Below are 25,209 nucleotides of genomic sequence, written 5' to 3'. Positions count from 1 at the left end.
CAGGGGGACAGCGGCATGACACACACGGCCACTGACCTGGCTCACGTGCCTCGCCAGCCGGGGCTCGCCAAGCAGGCCCTGGGCAGCCCAAGGCCACAAGGTGTGCCGAGCCTGACCCACGTCACAGGCCCACACGGACACGCTGACGGCAAGTTCACGTGCACATGCGTGATGCAAGGCGCCGTCAGAGTGCTGGTAGCTTATGCTCCTGCAGGCGAGGCCCGGGCTGAGGGGGCCTGTCTGTCCTGACTCCCTGCACTCTGGGCCAGCCTCTGCAGAGGGCAGCAGCCGAGCTGGGCACAGCCCCTGCAATGAGTGGCGCCCCAACTCCTTCAGGGGATGACAGCATGCTGCCTCAGGGAGCAGAGCACAGAAGGGGCACGGGGATCAGCTGGGGTCAGGCCTGGGGAGCAAGGGGCACTGTGTCCATGTGGGGGTGTCAGGGATGAGGAGAAGGGGCGCTGTGTCCATGTGGGGGTGTCAGGGATGAGGAGAAGGGGCGCTGTGTCCATGTGGGGGTGTCAGTCAGGGATGAGGAGAAGGGGCGCTGTGTCCATGAGGGGGTGTCAGTCAGGGATGAGAAGGGGTGCTGTGTCCATGTGGGGGTGTCAGTCAGGGATGAGAAGGGCGCTGTGTCCATGTGGGGGTGTCAGGGATGAGAAGGGGCGCTGTGTCCATGTGGGGGTGTCAGGGATGAGGAGAAGGGGCGCTGTGTCCATGTGGGGGTGTCAGGGATGAGGAGAAGGGGCGCTGTGTCCATGTGGGGGTGTCAGTCGGGGATGAGGAGAAGGGGCGCTGTGTCCATGTGGGGGTGTCAGTCAGGGATGAGGAGAAGGGGCGCTGTGTCCATGTGGGGGTGTCAGTCAGGGATGAGGAGAAGGGGCGCTGTGTCCATGAGGGGGTGTCAGTCAGGGATGAGAAGGGGTGCTGTGTCCATGTGGGGGTGTCAGTCGGGGATGAGGAGAAGGGGCGCTGTGTCCATGTGGGGGTGTCAGGGATGAGGAGAAGGGGTGCTGTGTCCATGAGGGGGTGTCAGTCAGGGATGAGGAGAAGGGGCGCTGTGTCCATGTGGGGGTGTCAGTCGGGGATGAGGAGAAGGGGCGCTGTGTCCATGAGGGGGTGTCAGGGATGAGAAGGGGCGCTGTGTCCATGTGAGGGGGTGTCAGAGATGTGCAGGAGAAGGGGCCCTGTGTCCATGAGGGGGTGTCAGTCAGGGATGTGCAGGATAAGGGGCGCTGTGTCCATGTGGGGGTGTCAGTCAGGGATGTGCAGGAGAAGGGGCGCTGTGTCCATGTGGGGGTGTCAGTCAGGGATGAGGAGAAGGGGCGCTGTGTCCATGTGGGGGTGTCAGTCGGGGATGAGGAGAAGGGGTGCTGTGTCCATGTGGGGGTGTCAGTCAGGGATGAGGAGAAGGGGCGCTGTGTCCATGTGGGGGTGTCAGTCAGGGATGAGGAGAAGGGGCGCTGTGTCCATGTGGGGGTGTCAGGGATGAGGAGAAGGGGCCCTGTGTCCATGAGGGGGTGTCAGTCAGGGATGAGAACGGGCCCTGTGTCCATGTGGGGGTGTCAGTCGGGGATGAGGAGAAGGGGTGCTGTGTCCATGTGGGGGTGTCAGTCGGGGATGAGGAGAAGGGGCGCTGTGTCCATGTGGGGGTGTCAGTCAGGGATGAGGAGAAGGGGTGCTGTGTCCATGTGGGGGTGTCAATCGGGGATTTGGAGAAGGGGCGCTGTGTCCATGTGGGGGTGTCAGTCAGGGATGAGGAGAAGGGGCGCTGTGTCCATGTGGGGGTGTCAGTCAGGGATGAGGAGAAGGGACGCTGTGTCCATAAGGGGGTGTCATGTCAATCAGGGATGAGGAGAAGGGGCGCTGTGTCCATGTGGGGGTGTCAGTCAGGGATGAGGAGAAGGGACGCTGTGTCCATGAGGGGGGTGTCATGTCAATCAGGGATGAGGAGAAGGGGCGCTGTGTCCATGTGGGGGTGTCAGTCGGGGATGAGGAGAAGGGGCGCTGTGTCCATGTGGGGGTGTCAGTCGGGGATGAGGAGAAGGGACGCTGTGTCCATAAGGGGGTGTCATGTCAATCAGGGATGAGGAGAAGGGGCGCTGTGTCCATGTGGGGGTGTCAGTCGGGGATGAGGAGAAGGGGCGCTGTGTCCATGAGGGGGTGTCAGTCAGGGATGAGGAGAAGGGGCGCTGTGTCCATGTGGGGGTGTCAGTCAGGGATGAGGAGAAGGGCGCTGTGTCCATGTGGGGGTGTCAGTCGGGATGAGGAGAAGGGGCGCTGTGTCCATGTGGGGGTGTCAGTCAGGGATGAGGAGAAGGGGTGCTGTGTCCATGTGGGGGTGTCAATCGGGGATTTGGAGAAGGGGCGCTGTGTCCATGTGGGGGTGTCAGTCAGGGATGAGGAGAAGGGGCGCTGTGTCCATGTGGGGTGTCAGTCAGGGATGAGGAGAAGGGGCGCTGTGTCCATGTGGGGGTGTCAGGGATGAGGAGAAGGGGCGCTGTGCTCACAGGGAGTTCTGGCCACCCCTTGTCCCTCCTCAAATCTCCCGACCAGTCTGGACAGACAGGTGAGCTCCACCAACTGGCCCAGACAGTGCGCTCAAAGCCTGAGGAAGTACTGGAAGGCCCCCATGGGGTGCCCAGCCTCACCTTTCCATAGCGTGAGGGCCAGCAGCTGGTGGAGTCGGGGATGGCCCAGCTTCCCGGAGCCTCCGCTGGACCATTTGAGGGCTCGGGACACAAAAGCCACTCGCTCTGGAGAATTGGGGTCCATCAGGCTAAACACGGTGGCCAGGTTCTCTGCAAACACACAGAGCATCAGGACCTGGACACACAGTGCTGCCCCGGCTGCAGCCAGCACCTGCCCCAATGTCTGTGCTGCCTGGCCAGCCCCTGGCTTCCCGGCAGTGGAGCTGGCCCCGTTTTGTTCCCAGCAGGGCGGGCTGCTGGCCCCACAGCACCCAGAGGCCACAGGGTGTCCATGTAGGGGTGTCAATCAGGAATGGGCAGGAGAAGGGTCCCTGTGTCCATGAGCAGAAGAGGCTGGGTTGGCATTCTGCTCACCCTGCAGCTGGGCAGCTCAGAAGGGTGTGGTCAGCTGCATAGTCACCAAATGGACGGGCCAACAAGCCACGTCCCGGGTCAGAAGGGTGCCCAGCCGGCTGGATGGCTGGGCAGTCACCGCCCATTGAGAACCGTGACTGAGTGGATAGAACGGGGACAGCTCTGCCACACTGTTTGAGGGGCTGGCACAGGGACACAGCATCACCCAAGTAATCCCGACCAGGAGCCACCAGGGTGGGGCCCGAGACAGCCTGCTGCTCACCCAACAACTCCTCGGTCACGTCCACCTCCGCCTTCTCCAGCGACTCCAAGACGAGCATGGACAGGTCTGCGGCACTGTTTTGCTATGAGACAAGACACGAAGCTTGGCCACGTCCAGGGCAGATGCCAGCCAGTGGGGCAGTGACTTCAGCCCCCAGACACGCATGATGGCCACCATAGGCAGCCCTGCAGGCAGGATCCCAGGACCTGTCCCCCCAGTCCACTCCTCCAGGGGGCAGAGGACCCCAGGACCCATGTACCAGTCCACTTCCCCAAGCAGGACAGGACCCAGGCTGCATACTTGGCCATGGCTGAAAAACAGCAGGGCTCCAGAGTACATGAGCTCACGGGCCTCCACATGCTTGCTGTGGGACATGTACCTGCAAGACAGGGGGAGGAGTGAACGAGCACAGCCCCGGCCCGAGTCCCCCGGCGTGAGCGCAGCCCCATGTCCCCCCTGTGTGAGCGCAGCCCCGGCCCGTGTCCCCCGGCGTGAGCGCAGCCCCATGTCCCCCGGCGTGAGCGCAGCCCCATGTCCCCCCAGCGTGAGCGCAGCCCCGACCCGTGTCCCCCCCATGTGAGCGCAGCCCCGGCCCGTGTCCCCCCTGTGTGAGCGCAGCCCCATGTCCCCCCGATGTGAGCGCAGCCCCATGTCCCCCCTGTGTGAGCGCAGCCCCGGCCCATGTCCCCCCTGTGTGAGCGCAGCCCCGGCCCGTGTCCCCCGGCGTGAGCGCAGCCCCATGGCCCCCCCGATGTGAGCGCAGCCCCGACCCGTGTCCCCCCGATGTGAGCGCAGCCCCATGTCCCCCCTGTGTGAGCGCAGCCCCGGCCCGTGTCCCCCGGCGTGAGCGCAGCCCCATGTCCCCCCTGTGTGAGCGCAGCCCCGGCCCGTGTCCCCCAGCGTGAGCGCAGCCCCGGCCTGTGTCCCCCCTGTGTGAGCGCAGCCCCATGTCCCCCCTGTGTGAGCGCAGCCCCATGTCCCCCAGCGTGAGCGCAGCCCCGGCCCGTGTCCCCCGGCGTGAGCGCAGCCCCGGCCCGTGTCCCCCCGATGTGAGCGCAGCCCCATGTCCCCCCTGTGTGAGCGCAGCCCCGGCCTGTGTCCCCCGGCGTGAGCGCAGCCCCATGTCCCCCCGGGCGTGAGCGCAGCCCCGGCCCGTGTCCCCCGTGTGAGCGCAGCCCCGGCCCGTGTCCCCCGATGTGAGCGCAGCCCCGGCCCGTGTCCCCCAGCGTGAGCGCAGCTCTGGCCCGTGTCCCCCCCATGTGAGCGCAGCCCCGGCCCGTGTCCCCCGGCGTGAGCACAGCCCCATGTCTCCCCCGATGTGAGCGCAGCCCCGGCCCATGTCCCCCTGGCGTGATCACAGCCCTGGCCCGTGTCCCCCCGTGTGAGCGCAGCCCCGACCCGTGTCCCCCCTGTGTGAGCGCAGCCCCGGCCTGTGTCCCCCGGCGTGAGCGCAGCCCCATGTCCCCCCGATGTGAGAGCAGCCCCGGCCTGTGTCCCCCGGCGTGAGCGCAGCTCTGGCCCGTGTCCCCCCGATGTGAGCGCAGCCCCGGCCCGTGTCCCCCAGCGTGAGCGCAGCCCCGGCCCCTGCCCCCCCCCGTGTGAGCGCAGCCCCGGCCCGTGCCCCCCCCTGTGTGAGCGCAGCTTTGGCCCATAACCCCCTTTGTGAGCACAGCCCCGGCTGGTCCACTGCTGCAGCTGCTTGCCCAGCAGGCCTCTTCAGGGTTGCAGCTGTTCCCCGAAGCCACTGTGGCCCAACGCTGCAGAGCCCGCCTGCTACCTCTGCACACTCGGGCAGCAGGTACAACAGGGAGGAGCAGGGGACCCACACATTGCGCACTTGGGAACAGGGGACTCCACTGGGCCCTGTCCACACTGCGGCTTGCTCAGGAAGCTGGGAAAAGTTGCCTTCCAGGTACAGCAGGTACTTGAGGGACGGGGTGTATTCACACTGGTTCTGGGACACAGTTCTGAACTTCGCTGTCCGAGACCTCTGCAAAGCTTGACGGCTCAGGAGACAGGGCGGGGTGGGGGAGGCCCCTGGAGTGAAGGCGCCAACTCCTGGGCCAGGGACCTGGCTGTTGGGCACCAGCGGCCAGCCTGAAGCAGATGAGGTTGTCACTTCTGCCCAGTTCAGACCCAAGCTGTTGGGCCATGGAAGGGACAGAGCTGTGTCTCACTCGGGGTGCTGCTACGCACTACAGTGGGCTCACAGCAGGGCAGCCGTGCAGTGTTTGGGGTTTACTTTGCTTTATTTTACACCATCACAAATGAGGGCAGCACACTAATCTTCCACCTGCGGTGCCAGCTTCCTGTATGGGCACCGGTTCACATCCCGGCTGCTCCCTGCTGATGACCTGGGAAAGCAGCTTTGGAACCCTGCACTCGTGGAAGGCCGGGAGGAAGCTCCCAGCTAGGGTGCTGACAGCCACCTGCGTCCCCAGCCAGCTCAGGCAGAGCTGTGACACTGATGCCACTGGCCGAGTCACAGCTGCCAGGCTGGCCACACCTGCCCTCCGTGGGACATGGCACACCACGGACAAGGTGACTTCCGTGACCTTGCCTGGGGTGACAAGTGGCAGACGGTGCAGGGGAGGACCACAGGCCGCTGCAAGGGCAGGCATGGTGACAAGCCGTCCTCTTGGGGGACGCGCAGGTCCCCACCAACCCTCGCGAGGCCCCATAGCCAAGGAGCACCGAGACCCAGGCATCCGGGCCCCACAGCGAGGCACAGGCCACTTCCTCCGATGTTCCTTCAAGGGACATTGGCTAGCTACCAGCTTAAGGGGCCAAGCCGTGGTGGTGGGTCAGGTCTACTGAGGTGCCGACACCCCATCACAACACAGCGTTCAGGGCCACCCCACGTGCTCCTGCACCCAGCGTCACCCTGCTCCGGCACGGAGACCTGGGTGGGCTTCAGCCTGGACCACCAACAGAGGGTCTCAGAACCGGGCCCCGACAAGGAACTTCTGGGGAGCTCCACCTGCAGCCGTGCGCCCGCACTGTCAGCCCTGCCACACCTCAGGCCCCAGAGACAATCCACCCTGCTCACTAGGCAGTCAGACCCAAGGGTGACCCCAGCCACCGGTGGCCAGTGTGCTGACCAACTCATCCTGTGGACGTGGGCCATGCCGAGCCCATCTGGCAGCAGGAAGCCTGCGCCACCTCAGGGGAAACCAGTTCCCCCACTGTCCCCAGCAGCTGCACACTCAGTGACAAACCCACACACGGCCAGCAGAAGCTTGGCCTTAACACAGAGAAGGCTCCAGAACCAGGCTTGTCCTTCCAGTCACTGAGAAGTCAGGACAGTGATTCACCGCTCCACCCAAGGCCAGAGCCAGGGACTCCTGACCATGCCGACTGGGCTGCATACACAACGCCCGCACGTCCAGCAGTGGCCAGTGGCAGCCTTGGACCCCCCTCGGAGGTGGGCAGTACTGGCCTTGACCCAGAGGGGGACACACTGGCCTCACCCCCCGGAGAGGGACATGCCAGCCTCGTCTCTGCCGAGGTGGACATGTTGGCCTCATCGCCGCCCCCTCAGGAGGTGGGCAGTGCCGGCCTTGACTTTGGAGGGAGACACACTGGCCTCGTGCTCCCAGGAGGTTGGGCAGAGCTGGCCTTGACCGTGGAGGGGCACATGCCAGCCTCATCTCCCCGAGAGGTGAACATGCCGGCTCCTCCCTCCAAGAGATGGGCAGTGCCGGGCTCATTACCCCCACGAGGTGAACATGCCAGCCTCTTGCCCCCGAGGGATGGGCAGTGCTGACCTCGTCCCTTCAGAGGGTGGACATGCCAGTCCCCTCCACTGGGGGTGGACATGGCGGCCTCATTCCCATCACGCTGGGGGACATGCGGCCTCGTCCCCCCAGGTGGATATGCAGCCTTGTCCCACCAGGAGGTAAACAAGCGGCCTCGTCCACCCGGGGGGACATGCGGCCTCATCCCTCACAAGAGGTGGACATGTGGCCTCGCCCCCTCCAGGAGATGCACATGCCAGCCTCAGTCCCCCCAGGTGGACGTGCTGGTCCCCTCCCCCCAGGTGGACATGCGGCCTCGCCCCCCCAGGTGGACATGCGGCCTGGTCCCCCCCAGGTGGACATGCGGCCTGGTCCCACCAGGTGGACATGCGGCCTGGTCCCCCCCAGGTGGACATGCGGCCTGGTCCCCCCAGGTGGACATGCGGCCTCGCCCCCAGGTGGACATGCGGCCTCGCCCCCCCCCAGGTGGACATGCGGCCTGGTCCCCCCAGGTGGACATGCGGCCTCGCCCCCAGGTGGACATGCGGCCTGGTCCCACCAGGTGGACATGCGGCCTGGTCCCCCCAGGTGGACATGCGGCCTGGTCCCCCCAGGTGGACATGCGGCCTGGTCCCCCCAGGTGGACATGCGGCCTCGCCCCCAGGTGGACATGCGGCCTGGTCCCCCCAGGTGGACATGCGGCCTGGTCCCCCCAGGTGGACATGCGGCCTCGCCCCCAGGTGGACATGCCGACCCCCTCCCCCGGCCCCAGGCCGCGCGGCCTCCCCGGGCAGGACCCGCGGACCCCGGCAAGCTGGACGCGACCCCCGCTCCGGGTGAAGTGCCCCCAGCGCCCCTGGAGCCGCGCGGCCCGGGCCCGGCCGGCGTACCTGAAGAAGAGCGTCCGGTACATCTGGTGCGCCTCGTAGTAGTCGCCCTTCTCGACGCTGGCGCGCAGCTTGCCCTCCACGCGCTGGACGCCGCCGCGGTTGCGCGCGCCGTTGCGGGCGCCGTCCTGCTCGGCCATCGCCGCCGCCATGGGCCGGCGCTCCGCGGGGCTGACGCTTCGCAGGCTCGGCCCTCCCGGCTTCCGTCCGCGCCACGCCCTCCGCGCCGCACGCAGCGCACGTGACCGGCCGGCCCACGTGACCGCGGGGCCCACGTGACGCCGGCGCCCCCGGCACTATGGCGCGGCCGTGACGGGAGAGGCCTGGGCGTGGGGAGCGCGGACGGGGAGGGAGGACCGAGCCGGGAGACCTGCTGACCAGGAGGAGCGGGGAGGGAGAGGGCCCGGCGGGAGGGACGGGGAGACCCCGGCCGGGGGGCAGCACCCACCGCGGCGACCCCCGCGCCTGCTGCCCGGACCCTCGGGATTCCACCTGCAGACTGGAAGCCCAGGGCGAGACATGATTTGGGGCCGTGGCTGCCCAGGAGTGGCCGATCTCGCCCCACGGCCCGCCCTTGGGCACGGGCGCCCAGCTCCGGCCAGGCCCTGCGGCCATCCGGGGAGTGCAGCCAGAGGGGACAGGCATCTCTCCCTCTGTTGCTTAACAAAGTAAAAGGCGAGCTGGGTGGGACATGGTGGAGCTGGCAGAGGTCCCCATACTGCTACTCCCAGGGTGCTGGACTAGTCCAGCTGACCAGGTCCACCCGGACAGGACCGCCTCGGCATGTCTGCCTGACCAGGTCCACCCGGACAGGTCCGCCTCGGCATGTCTGCCTGACCAGGTCCACCCGGACAGGACCGCCCTGGACAGGACCACCTCGGCATGTCTGCCTGACCAGGTCCACCCGGACAGGTCCGCCTCGGCATGTCTGCCTGACCAGGTCCACCCGGACAGGACCGCCCTGGACAGGACCACCTCGGCATGTCTGCCTGACCAGGTCCACCCGGACAGGACCGCCCTGGACAGGTCCGCCTGCAGGTAGATTAGCCCTGGGACTCCCCCCACCCCGTTCCTGGTACAGAAACAGAGAAATGGAGGAAAGAAAACGGTTTATTGTTCATCTGAAATATCACATGCACTGTTAAAAATTAAAACTCTTTATTAGAACATTTCGGTCATCTTGTCAATTTGGTGTCAGCAAAAGCAGCATTACCAAAGATGCATTTTGAAAAGCATTTACAAAAATACATTGCACAAACTGCTATCTTTAAAAATAAATATTCAAAATATTTCCACCCCAACTCCCAAATTTAGTTTAATATAGGAAATTCTGATGTCTATATGCAAGCTGTAATCTGTATGGAACGTGTACACGTTTTATCAGCTTCACTGCATAGGTGAGTTCTGTGGCCTTGTGCTGTGCGACACGACTCAGAACCTCCGCACCATCAGTTTGTGTGAAAACACATTTGCGGCACATCAAGAGTTCTCAGGCGACACACCTGTGGTCCCAAGGGCCTGGCACCACCTGGATTATAAAGTCAGCTCTGTGAAATTGTCTAAATATTAAATATCAAGAGTAACCAGAAAGGGACCCAGTAGCAGCAGGAAGAACAGATGACAGCTGCAGCAAAGGGCCAAGCCCACCGAGGGCCAGGCAGCGAGGGCCCTGAGGTCCAGCAGCTGTGAGCCTGCCCGCCAGGACCCACAGCCGCCTCGGGCAGGACACCCTGGGGTTTGCTGGGAACAGCCCAAGGTGGTGGGGTTGGGGTCCACTTGATGTCAGCAGAGTCCCGCGTGGGCCCCTCAGAAGGGGGGTCAGACCCAGGAGGAAGTATGCCCATCCCTCCCAGATGTGGGCCCTGTAGTGTGCTGGACGTCTCTGCCACGCCCTGCACATGGGTCCAGAAGGTGCTACGCAGGCGGGCTGCGGTCAGACCATGGCACCCACACAGGTGTCCGGTCACGTTTATTGGCCATGCCTCCATCCTGAAGGGTTCCAGTGTTTCTGGCTCTTAGTATATACAGAAATACACACAGCAGTGCCAGGCTTCACTCGGCGGGATCCCCGTGGACTCGGAACCGGTAGAGGCACGTGTACTCGGGGTGGCCCCAGTTGGACAGGATCCGCAGCTCCACCATCTGGAAAGCTTTGTCGGGCCTCGGCTGAGAGCAAGGCAGAACACGCTTACAGCTCGCAAGGGCAGCAGGCCCCCACCGGGTCCTTGCCCGCGCAGTGGCCCCCAGGGGAGCTCCACCGGCCTTACCAGGACACGGAACATCTGCAGTGAGTCACCATCCTGGTCGTAGGTGAACTGTCCCAGCAACTGCCCTTCCTCTTGGTACTCGCTTTCCAGACCCTGAAACCAAGACCACACAGTCACTAACCCACGGAGGGCTGACCTAGGGCGTATGCTGTGCCCAGCCAGCAGGGTGCAGCCTCATTAACAACCCATGGCGACAGGCCGGCAGGCAGCAGAGGGCAGGCCATGTGCCCTCGGCTGTGCTCAGACAATGGGAACTATGAGCCGGGGTTGAGGGGGAGGTGCAGGCAGATGCAGTGTGCCCCCTAAATGCCACTGGTGGACATCATAGCCAGTTTAATCACAATAAAAGAACAAGAACCCAGGAACATACTGGCCATCCTAAGACCACAGGAGACACTGGGTAGCAGGCATGTGTAGCCCTGAAATGGAGAAGGGCAGACGGGACTATCTAAGACATGGGTGAGGGTACAGCTGGCCTGGGGAGGTGTTGGTGGCCAAAGCTGCCCCAGAGCTCTTTCTGAAGGGAAAGAGACCAGAGGTGGTAGGGCACGGAGGGCAACTCCTCAGGACCTGAGTGCGCCTCCCCAATCCCGATGCGCCTTGTCCTCTGTGCCCTGGCTGCTTGAGCCCACAGGGGCCGCAACACCGTCAGGCATGTCCCCGCCTGCGTGCACGACACACAGGGTGCCTCAGGACGGTGGTGGCTCTGTGCTAACCCTAACCCAGCCTGGCACTGCTGGTGGGTGCCAGGGGAGGGCTGTCTTCTCTGGGGGCTGTACTCACATAGACTGCAAAGTCCTTGGGGGCGCTGGCGATGTTGCCGGTGGGCGCCAGAGCCTTGGGGATGTGCTCCAGTGTGAACGTGGTTGGCCAGATGGGCATGGACAGCCTCACCACCAGGTAGCCCTGGGAGCCCTTGAATGCCCAGCAGTTTCCCGGATAAATGTCAGGCTAGGGGGAGAAGAACCAACAGGTCCTTAGCCACTTACACAGGCTCTAAGAGAAAACGCTAACATGAAATACAAGCATTGTCCATAGTCCCAACTGTCCCAAGCCAAATCACAGGACAACGGCAAGTCGGATAAGGAGAGAAACATCTTCTGTCCACTGATTTCACTCCCCAAGTAGCCACAACAGCTGGAACTGAACCACTCCAAAGCCAGGAACCAGGAGCTTCTTCCACTCCCATGTGGGTGCAGGGACCAAAGGCTTTGAGCCATCCTCTACTGCTTTCCCAGATCACAAGCAGGGAGCTGGATGGGAAGTGGAATGGCCAGGAAACAAACTGATGCCCGTATGGGATGCCAGTGAATGCAAGGTGAGGACTTTGCCACGAGGTTACCATGCAAAGCCCCGGGGAAAGTCATTTTCAGCTTGCGTCCTGAGCGCTCCTCACTAACACCCAAGCCAGTTTTGTGAGTTACCAGGACCTTAAAGACAAGCGGGAAGGACACACATTCGAAGGAGAACTTGGTCGAGCACTCTGGCAGACACCCCAGATCTCTCGTGGGTGCCAGCTCATGTCCCAACCCAGCCCCCCGCTGACGTGTCGGACAAAGCTCCACAGGATGGCCCAGGTACTCGGGGCCCTGCTGCCCACACGGGAGACCCAGCTGAAGCTCCTGGCTCCTGCCTTTGGCCCAGTGCAACTGTGGCTGTTGTGGTCATTTGGGGAGCGAACTAGCTGATGAAAGATTTGTTTCTCGGCCTCGGCATGATGGCTCAGTGGCTAAATCCTTGCCTTGCAAGTGTCGGCATCCCATATGGGTGCAGTTAGTGTCCTGGCTGCTCTGCTTCCCCTCCTGCTCCCTGCTATGGCTGGGAAAGCAGCAGAGGACAAGCTCAGGCCTCGGGACCCTGCACCCACATAGGAGACCTGGAAGAGCTCTGGCTTCAGATCGGCTCAGCTCCAACTGTTGTGGCCACTTGAGGAGTGAGCCAGCAGATGGAAGATCTTTCTGTCTGTCTCTCCATAAAATCTGCCTTTCCAATATAAACAAATACATCTTTTTTAAAAAAAGTTTTCCCATCTTTCTAACTCTGCCTTTCAAATGAAATAAACCTCAAAAATACATAAATAAATAAATAAATAAATAAATAAATAACATGGGAACGCCACTGGTCCTCAAGGGAAACAGCCAGTGTGTGGTACAGCTGCCTGCAAAGCTGGCATCCCCAGACTACCACCGAGGAACCCACAGTCCAAAATTCTAACCATCTGCCCCGCTCGGTGCTAACTGCTGTGTTCCTGCTTCTCTTGCTCTGCTAAGAAATTGTGTGACTCCAGGCCTGACAATTTAGGGGACATTTGCCCAGGCACCCTGATGGGACCATCCTGCCTATTTGACATTTGTCCCATCAACCACACAAAGCCTCCACCCACCTTTTGAATTAATCATTAGTGTAAGATCCCATACCCTCTGATTGGCTGATTTTTGTATAAAAACCCTAAAGTTTGGAGGCTCGGGGTCTTTCCACTTCTTCGGAGACCTGGGCATGCTCGAATAAACATTGCTGTCCGCATCTGACTCCTGGGGATTCTTTGGGGAAGCTCAGAGGCAGCAGTGGCACCGGCAGTGGTGACCATGACTGCGTGGACGGCACCGACCAAGGGGGCAGCAGCGGTGGAGGCGGTGGTGACCGAAGCGGCAGCAGTGACCACAGCGGTGACCGTGACCACGTGGACAGCACCGACCAAGGGGGCAGCAGCAGTGGAGGCGGCGGTGACCGAAGCGGCAGCAGCAGCAGTGACCATGACCACAGTGGTGGAGGCTTGCTACTGCTCTAAGCTGTGACGACCACAGGTCGTCTGGCTGTAGAGCTGCAACGCCGACCCCGAGACCTCGAGACGCCTGCAGAGCTGTACGTGGACCGGACCGGCTGCCAACTAGTGGCCACTGAGCTGTGACAATGTCCGAGGTTGCAACCAATTGTGACCTGAAGAGCTGAGACCCCGACCCCTCCTTCGCCCGCTTGCCCGCCTGCGGTTTCCACTGTCCAGGGGACTGCGGACCTGTCCGCTGCCTTGGAGCCGGTTCCGGCACAACACCGCCCCACTCTGAGCCAGCTCCCTCTTACAGGCCCAGCACATAAGGGAAATGTAGGCCCTGGTGCCCGTGTGGGAGAGCCCAGTGGAGTGCCAGATTACTGACTGGTCCAGCCCAGCCACAGCTGTTACGGCTACATGCAGAGGGAACCAGCGGATGGGAGATTCTCCCTCTAACTCTGCCTTTCAAATTAAATCAAATCGAGAAAATATGAAAAACACAAAGCAGGTGTGAGACCATGAGACCTGTGGCAACTGACGGGTGGGCAGTGCCGGTGGACAGATCGTGGGATCTGATGGAAAGCCTGACAGTGCAGGACATTGTGACCCAGAAGGGCACTGAGCCCAGGCCAACAACGGATACGATATCCATCGTAGGAGAACAGCTGAGTGAACACCTTTATATAACTGACTGGACAGCCTCTGCGTGAGAACACCTTGAATGGGTGCCATTCGTATAACTGAATGAGAACAGCTGAGTGGACAGCACGTAAATGAGAACACTTGGGGGGATATACAAGAGTTCCAAACCAGAGTATAGAAACATTGATGGGTTCCGTACATAAACTCAGTACCTGCTCCTTCATCCGGTGTGACCTTCGGTCTATAAAAGTCTGATGCCACTAACAAACTGCGGCTATTGACCACCAGCTGGTAGTCCACGCGTGTTATTAGCACGTTAATCTCAGGCTCTGCTGCAGGACGGCGGACAGGGCAGCACGCAAGGCTCCCACACTGTTCTCAGGAGCAGTCCACTGCACTGTGAACACTTCCAGACCCGGCACAGCCTGACTTGTTGCGGGCACTGAGCCACAGCCATGCCCCTGGCCTTGAACATGGTAGGGAGGCACCTTCAGGTGCTGGCCCAGGTTGGTGCTGGGGAGGTGGCCCCCTCCCACCACCCCACACTCCTCAGCAGCTCTGTGCATCCCTGGGGAGCCGAGGGCCTGAGCCCCCCGCCTCAGGTGCAAGTCCTGTGTGATGCGCTGTGCCTGAGCAGCATGCTCTGGCTGCCAACACACTCGTGGCACATCTGCTCAGGGCATTGCACACAATGCCATGGCCTCTGGGGCCGTGTCAGGGCACTGGAGGCCAGCCTGCTGGACACAGGCGCCTCGGTGAGTCTGCATGGCGCAGGCGGCCGTGGGAAAGCCAGCCAGAGGTGCAGCTCACAGCACAGCAGGGACAACAGGGGCACGACGCATGAGGGACACGTTCTATCACCCCAGGGACTGCCTGCAACCAGCGGACAGTGAAAGCTCTGTGCAAGCTGTGTCACACGCGTGTGAATTCACACATCAACATTTTCCCAATTTGATCTCTGCAGGAAACCCTAAAACACCCATGGTACCAACTTCATCAGATGCAAAGAACACAGACTAAGGAGGGAGGGTCCTGGGCCCTCCTCCGCAAAGCCTGAGCATATTACAGGGTTCTTGAGAAGCAGCTCTGGCCCAACAAAGCACTCACCAGGAACCCGGCTGCCCCATCACCAGTGACCGCCCAGCACCAACACATTCCAGGCACAACGGTGGTGGTGCATGTCCAGAAAGCCTGCTCTGGAATGTTCCACCTGACTGCAGGCACCAGAACTCTGGAGATCTTCTGTTCCTGGCTCACTCTCAGCTCCTCACTCTGCTGCTGCAAACATGTCCAGCTGCAGGGGTCTGGATTCCCCACGGCCCACTCAGGCTCTCAGGCCTCCCTCGGGAGAGCCTGACCACGACACCCTGGACCAAGCTGGTCATTATGGGCATTTGAAGTGAACCAGTGACACAAAATAATTCTCTGCCTTTCAAATAAAGTAATTAAAAAATAAACCTACGGGTCTGGGAGTGCCGAAATCCCACGTGGCACTGGTCTGAGAGCTGGCCGTACCAGTTCTGATCCAGTTCCCTGCTGATGGGCTGGGAAAGCAGCGGATGATGGCGCAAGCGCCTGGGGCCCTGTCACCCACATGAAACTGCTGGCTTTGTGTGGCCATCTGGGAGGTGAACCGGCAGATGGAAGATCTTGAGCCCTCTCTCTCCCCCTCCATTTGTAACTCTTTCAAATCAGCCTTTAAGAACGGCCAACACTGATCCCAGCACAGCCTTGGAGGACGGAGAGCGGAGTGCGTGCGGCTGAGGGCAGCTGGGGACAGAGGGTGGCCATCTGGTCGCAGGGTGCAAGGCTCCCTGTGCGGAACACCCCAGGGGGCCAGGGGCCCAATGGTGCTGGGCACATGGCTGTGTCCAGCGTCCCTTTATGTGGTGCAAGCACACCTTACCTGGATGACTACGCGGGGCGACTGCGAGAAGTACCACAGTGGGATCCCGAAGAGGCTGATGAGCGCCGTCTTGGTCTCGTAGGTCTCGGAGCAGCGGGTGCTCAGGACGCTGCCGCCTGGGGGCAGACACATGTCTGGGTCAGAGCCACACGACGACCCACCTTGAGGATTTACACAGAGTGGCTTCAAATGGACTCCAGCCCACCCACCCACCCCGCACAAAACTCCCCTCTCAGGCACTGGTTCCACAGCATACAGCGTGCAGACAACCCCACCCGAGCAAGACCAGCAGCTCGCAGAGCCGGCCTCTCCTCCCCGACCACAGGCTGGTGGCTCTCAACAGACTCCTGTCTCTTCAGCCAGCCAAGTCCAGCGGTCATCCGACAGACCAACTTCAGACCACCCCAACCAGCCCCAGGATACTGGCTGTTGCAAGGGCACAGCAAGCCACTCTCCTGCACACTTCCCAGCACGGAGGCCCATGTCATGAGACCTTCATCTTAGCCAGACAAAAAGCATCGAACAGGGCGCAGCCAGGGTCAGGGCAGGCTCCCCACGCACGAGGCCACAGCAACGAGAGCCCCTGTGCACATGCACACAGAGCAGTCTCCCAGGCAGCCACACCTGGCGTCCGGCCCTGAGAGGAGCTCACCCTTATTCTCACAGTGACAAGCTGACTCCCCTGACCCGGCCCAGGCTGTGCAGCACAGGTGCCCTCGGATGCCTCTGAGGCACACAGCTGCTGTGTTATACGCTGTGGTTCACAGTGCATCAGCAGCATGCTTACCACTCTCAGAACAGTCCCTGCCTTCCCCTCCAGCTCTGTCAGGATGGGCCTGGACCAGTGGTACCTCATGTGTCTTCAATCACCAAGATAAGCTGAATCCACACCACTGCTGGCCACAGGTCCCACCTGACACACTCATGTGCACGCACAGCTACACACCATGGCATGGACCTCCTCAGACCCGACAGACGACAACTCTTAAGTTCACTTCTTCAAGGAACCAAAGTAGCATGCATTCCCCTCCATGGGGCCTGCCCTGCAGCCTGCCCACCACAGGCACTCAGTGACTGGCTGGGAGCCACTGCACTGCAGGCCAGGCCCTGGACGTGAGCTGTGAGCACCGCTAGCCTCCCCAGGAAAAGGCCCCTGAGGGACACACTCACCCCCGGATTCCAGAGCGAAGTCCACCAGTCCAGTCTTGTCCTGGGAATACAACTTCAGAGCGTTGTTCACGATGGCCTGAGCTCGCTGTACAGACAGAAGGAAGGAGGACCAGGAGCCTGGTATGTCAGCACAGTGTGGCGCTATGACACTGCAGCCCCCATGCCAGACAGCCACAGGCACCAGCTGGGCACGTACACCCCACCCAGAGTGAATGCCACAGCCAGCAGCAGAGGGGACACGTTGGAGGTCAAGGTGTCTGCAGACAGGCCCAGCACAACCACACGCTCTGCCATCCCAAAGGTATCGGTCATGACCATGACATCAGCTCAAAGACACAAACAGTCCATCCTCCCTTGGGTCATCTGTTGGAAGGCCCTTCTGCACACCCGACCCTCTCCACAGGCCTTCCCGCAGACATGACCATCTCCACAGGCCCTCCCGCAGACATGACCTTCCACAGGCCCTCCCGCAGACATGACCATCTCCACAGGCCCTCCCGCAGACATGACCTTCCACAGGCCCTCCCGCACACCCGACCCTCTCCACAGGCCCTCCCGCAGACATGACCATCTCCACAGGCCCTCCCGCAGACATGACCTTCCACAGGCCCTCCCGCAGACATGACCTTCCACAGGCCCTCCCGCAGACATGACCTTCCACAGGCCCTCCCGCAGACATGACCTTCCACAGGCCCTCCCGCAGACATGACCTTCCACAGGCCCTCCCGCAGACATGACCTTCCACAGGCCCTCCCGCACACCCGACCCTCTCCACAGGCCCTCCCGCAGACATGACCTTCCACAGGCCCTCCTGCACACCCGACCATCTCCACAGACCCTCCCGCAGACATGACCTTCCACAGGCCCTCCCGCACACCCGACCATCTCCACAGGCCCTCCCGCAGACATGACCTTCCACAGGCCCTCCCGCACACCCGACCCTCTCCACAGGCCCTCCCGCAGACATGACCTTCCACAGGCCCTCCCGCAGACATGACCATCTCCACAGGCCCTCCCGCAGACATGACCTTCCACAGGCCCTCCCGCAGACATGACCATCTCCACAGGCCCTCCCGCAGACATGACCATCTCCACAGGCCCTCCCGCAGACATGACCTTCCACAGGCCCTCCCGCAGACATGACCATCTCCACAGGCCCTCCCGCAGACATGACCTTCCACAGGCCCTCCCGCAGACATGACCATCTCCACAGGCCCTCCCGCAGACATGACCTTCCACAGGCCCTCCCGCAGACATGACCATCTCCACAGGCCCTCCCGCAGACATGACCTTCCACAGGCCCTCCCGCAGACATGACCATCTCCACAGGCCCTCCCGCAGACATGACCTTCCACAGGCCCTCCCGCAGACATGACCATCTCCACAGGCCCTCCCGCAGACATGACCCTCTCCACAGGCCCTCCCGCACACCCGACCCTCTCCACAGGCCCTCCTGCACACCCGACCCTCCCCTGGGTCATCTCAGCAGGTTCCAGCTCAGCTCTTGGCCTGCTCCCAGGGCCAGGCACTGCCCCCGCTGTGGCCCCTGCATGCACCTCCCTCACTCACCGCCTCTGTGATGCCAGTGAGCCCCGCCTCAGCCACGGCGGCCAGCACGGCCTCGGAGGTCGGTGCCTGCTTGGTCACGGCCATGTGCTGAGTGACGTTGGTGAGTATGCGCAGCTCCAGCACCTGCAGTGCCGCCTGCAAGTCCTCCTTGCTCACAAACCGCGCAGCCAAGCTCTGCAGCAGCTGCTCTAGCGCCTCGTCCTGCTGCTCTTCAGCAAACAGCAGCCTGACACTTTCTCTGACCTGGGCCTGTACCTGCGCCGTCAGGGAAAGACACGTCAGCTCACCCCTGCCCAGCACACTCTCCCCTGGCAAGCACACACTTTGTCCTCTTCAGCCAAGAGCCCAGCGCTGGGCATGCAGACAAGGGCAGGAAGGGGAGCCCACGACATGGGCAGCACAGTCTGTCTCCCTGGCCAGCCCTGCACCCCACTCGTTAGGTAGAGAGAAGAGCCCTTTATCCTAGAGACTTGGCTGGTAGCAAGCAGCTGCTTCAGGGGGCTGCATGACACTTGGCCAAGCCACTGCCTGCAACACTTACAGCCCACCCTCAAGTGCCAGTTCTGTGCCAGCTCCTGCTAATATACCCAGGGAGGTGGGTCCCTGCCACCCTGTGGGAAACCCGGACGGAGTTCCTGGCTCCCAGTTTTGGCCTAGCCCAGACACGGCAATATGGCCACTTGAGGGATGGAACAGCAAGTCAGAAACCTTTCTCTGCAACTGTGTCTTATTTATTTTAGAGGAAGAGCCACAGCTAGCGCCAAAGCCAGGGTGGAAGGTCAAGGACTAGAGACAGACAGGGAGAGGGAGGCAGAGAGAATGCCTACCTGTTGGTTCATTCTTTCAACTGCCATGCCAGCCAGGGCTGGTCCAGGCTCCTGATTTCAGCCTGGGTCCCCCACATGGGTGCAGGGACTCCCACACTCGGCACCTGCACTAACTGGGATCTGCACAGGAAGTGGAGCAGCGGAGACTTCAACTGGGATGGTCTCTAGCACAGCCTGACCTGACCTACCACAGGGCCGGCCTCGCAGATCTTCGGTCACACGTGTGCCACGTGCTTTTCCACGCAGTCTGCATATCTGAGCCAGCTCTCGCCATCCTGAGGAACTCCCTCCGTAGTCAGCACCCCACGACAATGCCCGAACCACAATCCCACACTTGGCTCTTGCGCAGGCTGTCTGTAACTGCTCATGACCCACGGCTTTCCCCAGGGTCACAGCCCAGCCGGCAGTGCAGTTGGGGCTGGGAATGGCTCTGGGCTGACGCTGTACAGGCCACGGAGCCACCAGGAGCCTGAGCCCTACTTTCCTGTCACCTCCAGCCTGTGGCCACTCCAATAGCAGTCTTTCTTTACCAGTGGGCAGTTCTGTATCTTCCCCCACCCCGTCAAGGATGGAAGCAGCTGAGGCAGGGCCTGTGGTGGGCAAGCTGCTGGGTCTAGCCGCGTCTGTTCTGGTGGCAATGATGGGCCCTGCCGAGGTACCACAGCCTCTGCACATGCAGCCCTGTGGAATGTCTGCTGTGACTTCACGGCACAAACAGGTAGGGCCTGGGTTCACCTACCTTCTCCTGCAGGGCGTCTCCCTCCAGACAGCCGCTCTGTGAATCTGGCCAGTCTGACACACGTGCTCTCAAGCTGCTCAGCTCCAGCTCCAGGTGCTTCACGCTAGCCAGCAGGTGCTGCTGCTCCTCACTCCCGCTGCATGCACATGGGAGTGAGGGACAAGGCAAAAGCCTGGCTGAGTCCACAGGGACACCCATGGTGGCTCACTACGGCCGTACAACGCGGTGAGATGCTGAGCTGCACCCATTTCCCTCACGGTCAGGCTCCAAGATGAGACAATCTTCAGCTACCATCATCAGAGACGAGCCCACTCATGAGGCTCCGTGTCTGAACGAACGTGTAGCACAGGCACCGACTGCACACGGCCTGTCTCACACTCCTGGGGAAGCCTTTAGGGCTGCCTGGGCGCTGTGTTCAACACAGCTGGGGCGGGGACCTGCCTTCTCGTCCTTCCAGGACTATCGGCACCTTTGTCACGCCACATGCAGGCCCTACACAACCATCACCCTAAGAAGGAGCCTGCGCACGCCAGACTCAAGTCCTGCCTGTGGCTCTGGCAGGGCTGCTCTGCAGGCTGCCAGCCGAGCCAGAGGCTCTGCATGCACAGCAGCGTGCAGACTCACAGGCTGTTCACAGGGATGCAGTGGGCACGTGGGGCCTGCAGAGGTGGGAAAGCACAGGGTTGCAGAGGCCGGCACAGCAAGGGAAGGGTCAGGGTTAGGGTTTGAGATGGAGTTGCAGAGGCACCAGGGCAAAGGCAGCACTGCCCTCTAGGGACCCGGGCAACAGACAGCTCAGGAGACAACCGGAGGGGCCCCAGCCCAGGGTCTACTTCTGGCCAGCAGCACGAGCAAGGCGGCAGAGTGCCCTGTGAGGGGAGCTCAGTCAGTGCTTTGAGAACCGCTGAGCAGGGAGGCCCCGGCCCAGAGCAGGCTGCGGTCAGCTTGGGGACTGGGCAGCACTGGCCACAGGCACCTCATGGTAAGGAGGCGTGATCAGTAGCTTGGGAGCCCCCGCCTGCCAGGGTCCTCCCGGAGTGGTCCCCCACAAGGCCAGATCCCCAAGTGAGCACCCAGGTGAGAGCAGGGGTGTGTGTCGACACTGCTTGCCATCCGAAGCCGCCCTACCTTGCTGCTGCGAGCTTTGCCTCCTGCAGCTCCTTTTGGAAGGCCTGAGGGAATGTGGAGACAAGAGAGTTGACCTGACCACACATGATGACAGCCCCGACTGGCCTCCACCTTTCTGTGCCCAGCCTTCTCCTGTGCCTCCACGCACGTCGGCCTATGGCCTGGAGCAGGGCACTGGTTTTATCTTTCAGAGGGCCAGCCCAGGACAGACACATCGCACTGACAGGCTGCACTGGGCGTGAGAGGGCCAGCCTGAGGAGGCAGAGACATCTGCACTGACAGGCACCACCCCAAGCGCATGCAGAAGGAACTAGGTGGGTACCAGCCCCTCCCCACAGTCAGGAAGACAGAGCTGCCCGTGCCCCCTTTCCCTTCCTGCTCAGCAGTCAAGCCACCATGGAGCCAGCTCCATCCCTGGTTTTCCCACATCCCCTTCTCTGCAGCTCAGGTGCTTGCCCTAACACCTGCTCAGGGGAATGTGCACGTAACAGCTCCAGGCCATCTGCTCTCCCTCTGAAGGGATCCGCGACCCCATGCAGCTGGGTGGCCTTGGCATGCCTACTGTGACCGGACTGGACCAGGAGACCCCCAGGACAAGTGGGGGCAGTCAGGTATTCGTGTTAACAGCAACAAGGTCCAACTGTCTGAGAAAAAGGCCTGGTCTGACAGGACCTGTCCTTACCTTGGCTCGCTCTGCCAGTTCCCCAAGGATCCCTTCCAAGGCAGAGAGGCGCACTTCATGTTCACGATGCAAAGTCATAAAGTCGGCCTTGGGAAGCAAGCACAGGGAGATGGTCAAAGCACAGCAGAGCCTGACCTGCCGCACGAACTGATGTCGGGCACAGGGAGGGCCATGATGTCACATCTGAGGGCCTTGGGCTTGAGGCCAGCAGCCTGTGGGAGGCGGGGGTGGCGTCTGCGTGCCTGTGAGGCCTGTGCTAAGCTGCTGCAGGCACCCGGGGACTCTGCTCATCTCTATGGCAGGGACCCAGCAGCCCTGGAGGAGGCATTGTGAACCCCAACCCTATGCTCAGAGCAGCTTCCGGCTGCACAGTCCCCCTGACCACCCTGTGCTCGGGCAGCTTCCGGCTGCACAGTCCCCCTGACCACCCTGTGCTCAGAGCAGCTTCCAGCTACACAGTCCCCCTGACCACCCTGTGCTCAGAGCAGCTTCCGGCTGCACAGTCCCCCTGACGACCCTGTGCTCGGGCAGCTTCCGGCTGCACAGTCCCCCTGACCACCCTGTGCTCAGAGCAGCTTCCGGCTGCACAGTCCCCCTGACCACCCTGTGCTCGGGCAGCTTCCGGCTGCACAGTCCCCCTGACCACCCTGTGCTCAGAGCAGCTTCCGGCTGCACAGTCCCCCTGACCACCCTGTGCTCAGAGCAGCTCCATCCAGGAGTGCTGCGGGCAAGGCAGCTTGATTGCCCCCACCACGGATGGAGCCACGGAGGCCTCCCTGCCTCAGCCCGAGCCCACGACAAGCGCGCAGTTAGGGCAGTTCCCAAGGCCATGGCCCCTCCCATGATCCAGAGAGCTTATGTGGGGACAGCCTCCACATGGGTGGCTGACAGGGGTTTGTCTCCACCCACTTCTTCAGTTTCCAGGGAGAATCACGTCCAACTACTGGACATGCTTCCTGGCGAGCCCAAAGGGACCACTGCTGATTACACAGCTGCACATACACACACACACACACAACTACAGCACCCGGGGCAGTGCTGGACCTGCTGGAGGACCCCACACCAAACAACTCAGACCCCACAAGAAGGGAGACAGGCAGCCACATGTTGGGTGCTACCTAGTACTTGGGGTTGGGATGGCTGGACTGAGTCGCTGGCCCCTGGGCACTTAGGGAAATCGACCAGTGGATGGGAGTGTGTGAGCCTGTGCTCTCTGCCTCAACAATGAATAATTACACATGTAAATAACAAGACAACTGAGAACAGGCAGGCCAGAGCAGCACTACACTGAGCCATGAACTCTGCCAGGGCAGCAGAGGCGCCATGGCTGCTCACAGCACCGTCCCACATGGCGGCCACCAGGTATGTGTGGCCATCAAGCCTGGCACTATGGCTGGTGCACCCGAAAAACCCACTGCACAGCCATCTTTCCCGGCCAGTGCCCAGGGTCTGCTCAGCCTGCATCCAGATCAGCATGCCTGCTGCCATGAGCCACACCAGTCCTAGAGCCCCACTGCACAAGTGCAGACTGCAGAGCATCCAGCCACAGAACACAACACGGCAGCTCTCGCCTGTCTTTGTGAGACACGGTCATCCACACCATCACGGAGCCCTGAGACTGACGGCATCTCGGCTCTCAGGGACCTGAAATCAGGACTCGAGGAGCCGGGCCCTGCCCTCCAGGCACACGGCATCTTCACCACCAGGTGACAGGCCTGCAGTGGCAGCAGTGTGTGCGTGAGGAAGCATGACAGAGACAGACGGAGGGAGAGACGAGATCCTTGAGCTGGCCCAGGCTGAAGCCAGGGGCCAGAACTCCACTCGGGTCTCCCAGACGGGCAGCAGGGGCCGAAGTACTCGGAACACCTCCAGCTGTCTGTCCAGGCACATCAGCAGAGTTGGATAAAAGTGGAGCAACAAGGATGCTGGCACCATAGCTGGCACCCTCTCTCTGGAAACACTCTGCCAGACCGGCTGACAAGAGCTGCAGGACACAGCAATGAGAGGCTCAGAGAACCTCGGACCGCACCTTAGTGCCCGGCAGCCTGGCAGCGTCCACCTCCTGCAGCTGCTGCCCGATGAGATCCTTGACCCACGAGGACAGCCCTGCTCGGCCCTCGTCCACCTGGTCCAGCCGTGCATGCAGTTTGTGCAGCTCAAGGGTGAGTTCCTGGAGCTGCTTGTCATGCGTGTGGCACCGGCCAGTCAGAGCCGTCACCTGCTGGTCCATGCTGCTCCTCCAGCGCCACGGAAACGCTGTGTCCCCTGCCTGCAACAGGAAGACACAGGCAGAGTCCCCAGAGGGGCTTGGTGAGGCACTGCGCTATCGGGGTGCCTGGCTTCCTGCCGACGCGCACCCAACCTGACCCCAATCTGGGAGACCAAGGCTTGAGTCCAGCCTAGGCGGAACTGTTGCTCATTTATGAAATTAACCAGCCAATGGAAACTGCTCTATGTCTGTCAATTAAAACAAAACAGAAACCAAAGCCTGGGGCGGTGCCAGCATTCCCTAAGGGTGCTGGTTCGAATTCCAACTGCTTCACTTCCAATCCAGCTCCCTACTTATGGCCTAGGACCCTGCACCCACATGGGAGACCCAGAAGAAGCTCCCGGCTCTAGGGTCCTGGCTTCAGACCAGCCCACTCCTGGCTGACGTGGTCATTTGGGGAATGAATCAGCAGATGGAAGATCTCTGTCTCTCCTCTCTCTGTAAATCTGCCTTCCAAATAAAACCAAATCTTAAGGGACAAAAATCTATTAAAGATAAACCACCACATGGTATAGCAGCAAGATGCCAACTGCCGGGTCCACAGCTTAACTCTCAGCGAGTACCCTGACCCGATGTGGCTGGGGTGGCTTTAATTTTCCTCTGTAGACACATCAACATATTTTTTTGGATATAAACTGCCCTTGGCTACTGCTAAGGCAGCTTGCACCTTGCAGAATGACAGCTTCTGATCTGTTCTGGGTTAGCAAGCAGAGACATTGAGAGCCCTGGAACCCGCTCCCTTGGGTCTTAAGTGGTGGGTGGGGAACACACAGACCTCACCTGGACAGGAGGGTTGAGGGGAGCAGCGCCAGGTCCCAGCCCGTCCCCAGGGTGCTCAGCCTTCGGCGATCTGTGCAGGTCTGGCCAGTTGAACGCAGGCAGGGGAGAGAGGAAACCACCCTGACCCCACCAGGTGACTCCGGCTCCTGGGAGGAGAGAGACCACTGCACATGGCACCCCTCAACGCACACCCAGGGGCCGAGGCGACTGGGCTGAGCCTTACTCACCAAGCAAGAGCAGCAGTGGAAGGAGCAGGATGAGAAACCTGCAGAGATGTCGGAGGCACCTGGGGATGTGGGGGGAGCCTGTAACTGGGAAGGCGGGCAGCAGGGCTCACCCCGACTCCTCCTGGTGACCCCAACACCCATCAGAGCCACAGCTGCTTGCACCTACAGTAGGCCTGTGGCAGAGACGCATGGGGACCAGTGAGTGAGTCACTGGGTAATACCTACTTCCTGTCTGGCGTGCCAGGCTCTCACACTAGCTTCCTGTTACTGTTCAACCTGGGGGCA

The 25,209-nt window shown here is 61.5% G+C and overlaps 2 protein-coding genes across 2 annotated transcripts in view; both read right to left on the bottom strand.

The window, feature by feature from the left end:
• Nucleotides 1-2,554: 2,554 nt before the first annotated feature.
• On the bottom strand, nucleotides 2,555-8,103 carry LOC121167051 (Golgi to ER traffic protein 4 homolog). The gene is made up of 4 exons (XM_040996424.1): nucleotides 7,955-8,103; nucleotides 3,628-3,706; nucleotides 3,328-3,409; nucleotides 2,555-2,801 (listed from the first exon to the last, which is right to left on the bottom strand). The coding sequence occupies exons 1-4, from the start codon at nucleotides 8,101-8,103 to the stop codon at nucleotides 2,602-2,604; spliced, it is 510 nt and encodes a 169-aa protein (XP_040852358.1). The 3' UTR covers nucleotides 2,555-2,601.
• Nucleotides 8,104-9,043: 940 nt separating this feature from the next.
• The window catches only part of LOC121167052 (SUN domain-containing protein 1-like), a 34,429-nt gene continuing 18,263 nt past the window's right edge, over nucleotides 9,044-25,209 (bottom strand). Inside the window, exons 12-23 of the mRNA XM_040996425.1 lie at nucleotides 24,925-24,983; nucleotides 24,698-24,843; nucleotides 23,708-23,917; nucleotides 21,649-21,735; nucleotides 20,967-21,010; nucleotides 19,839-19,968; nucleotides 18,273-18,527; nucleotides 16,704-16,788; nucleotides 15,534-15,649; nucleotides 11,002-11,169; nucleotides 10,219-10,311; nucleotides 9,044-10,117 (exon numbers count right to left, since the gene is read on the bottom strand). Of these exons, the coding sequence (XP_040852359.1) occupies nucleotides 10,004-10,117; nucleotides 10,219-10,311; nucleotides 11,002-11,169; nucleotides 15,534-15,649; nucleotides 16,704-16,788; nucleotides 18,273-18,527; nucleotides 19,839-19,968; nucleotides 20,967-21,010; nucleotides 21,649-21,735; nucleotides 23,708-23,917; nucleotides 24,698-24,843; nucleotides 24,925-24,983 (1,507 nt within the window). The 3' untranslated portion in view covers nucleotides 9,044-10,003. The remainder of the gene's footprint in view (nucleotides 10,118-10,218; nucleotides 10,312-11,001; nucleotides 11,170-15,533; nucleotides 15,650-16,703; nucleotides 16,789-18,272; nucleotides 18,528-19,838; nucleotides 19,969-20,966; nucleotides 21,011-21,648; nucleotides 21,736-23,707; nucleotides 23,918-24,697; nucleotides 24,844-24,924; nucleotides 24,984-25,209) is intronic.

The sequence above is a fragment of the Ochotona curzoniae genome, unplaced genomic scaffold, assembly GCF_017591425.1.
Source record: "Ochotona curzoniae isolate NIBS_2020 unplaced genomic scaffold, NIBS_Ocur_1.0 patch297, whole genome shotgun sequence".
Taxonomy (NCBI): domain Eukaryota; kingdom Metazoa; phylum Chordata; class Mammalia; order Lagomorpha; family Ochotonidae; genus Ochotona; species Ochotona curzoniae.
Note: the sequence above shows the minus strand (reverse complement) of the source record. Positions and strands in the feature narration are given on the sequence as shown.

Coding starts and splice junctions, on each gene's coding strand:
- LOC121167051 (XM_040996424.1), bottom strand. CDS start 8,103: ATGGCGGCGGCGATGGCCGAGCAGGACGGCGCCCGCAACGGCGCGCGC. Junction 3,707..7,954: donor TACCGGACGCTCTTCTTCAG/GTACGCCGGCCG, acceptor CCTGTCTTGCAG/GTACATGTCCCACAGCAAGC. Junction 2,802..3,327: donor CGTGACCGAGGAGTTGTTGG/GTGAGCAGCAGG, acceptor GTGTGTTTGCAG/AGAACCTGGCCACCGTGTTT.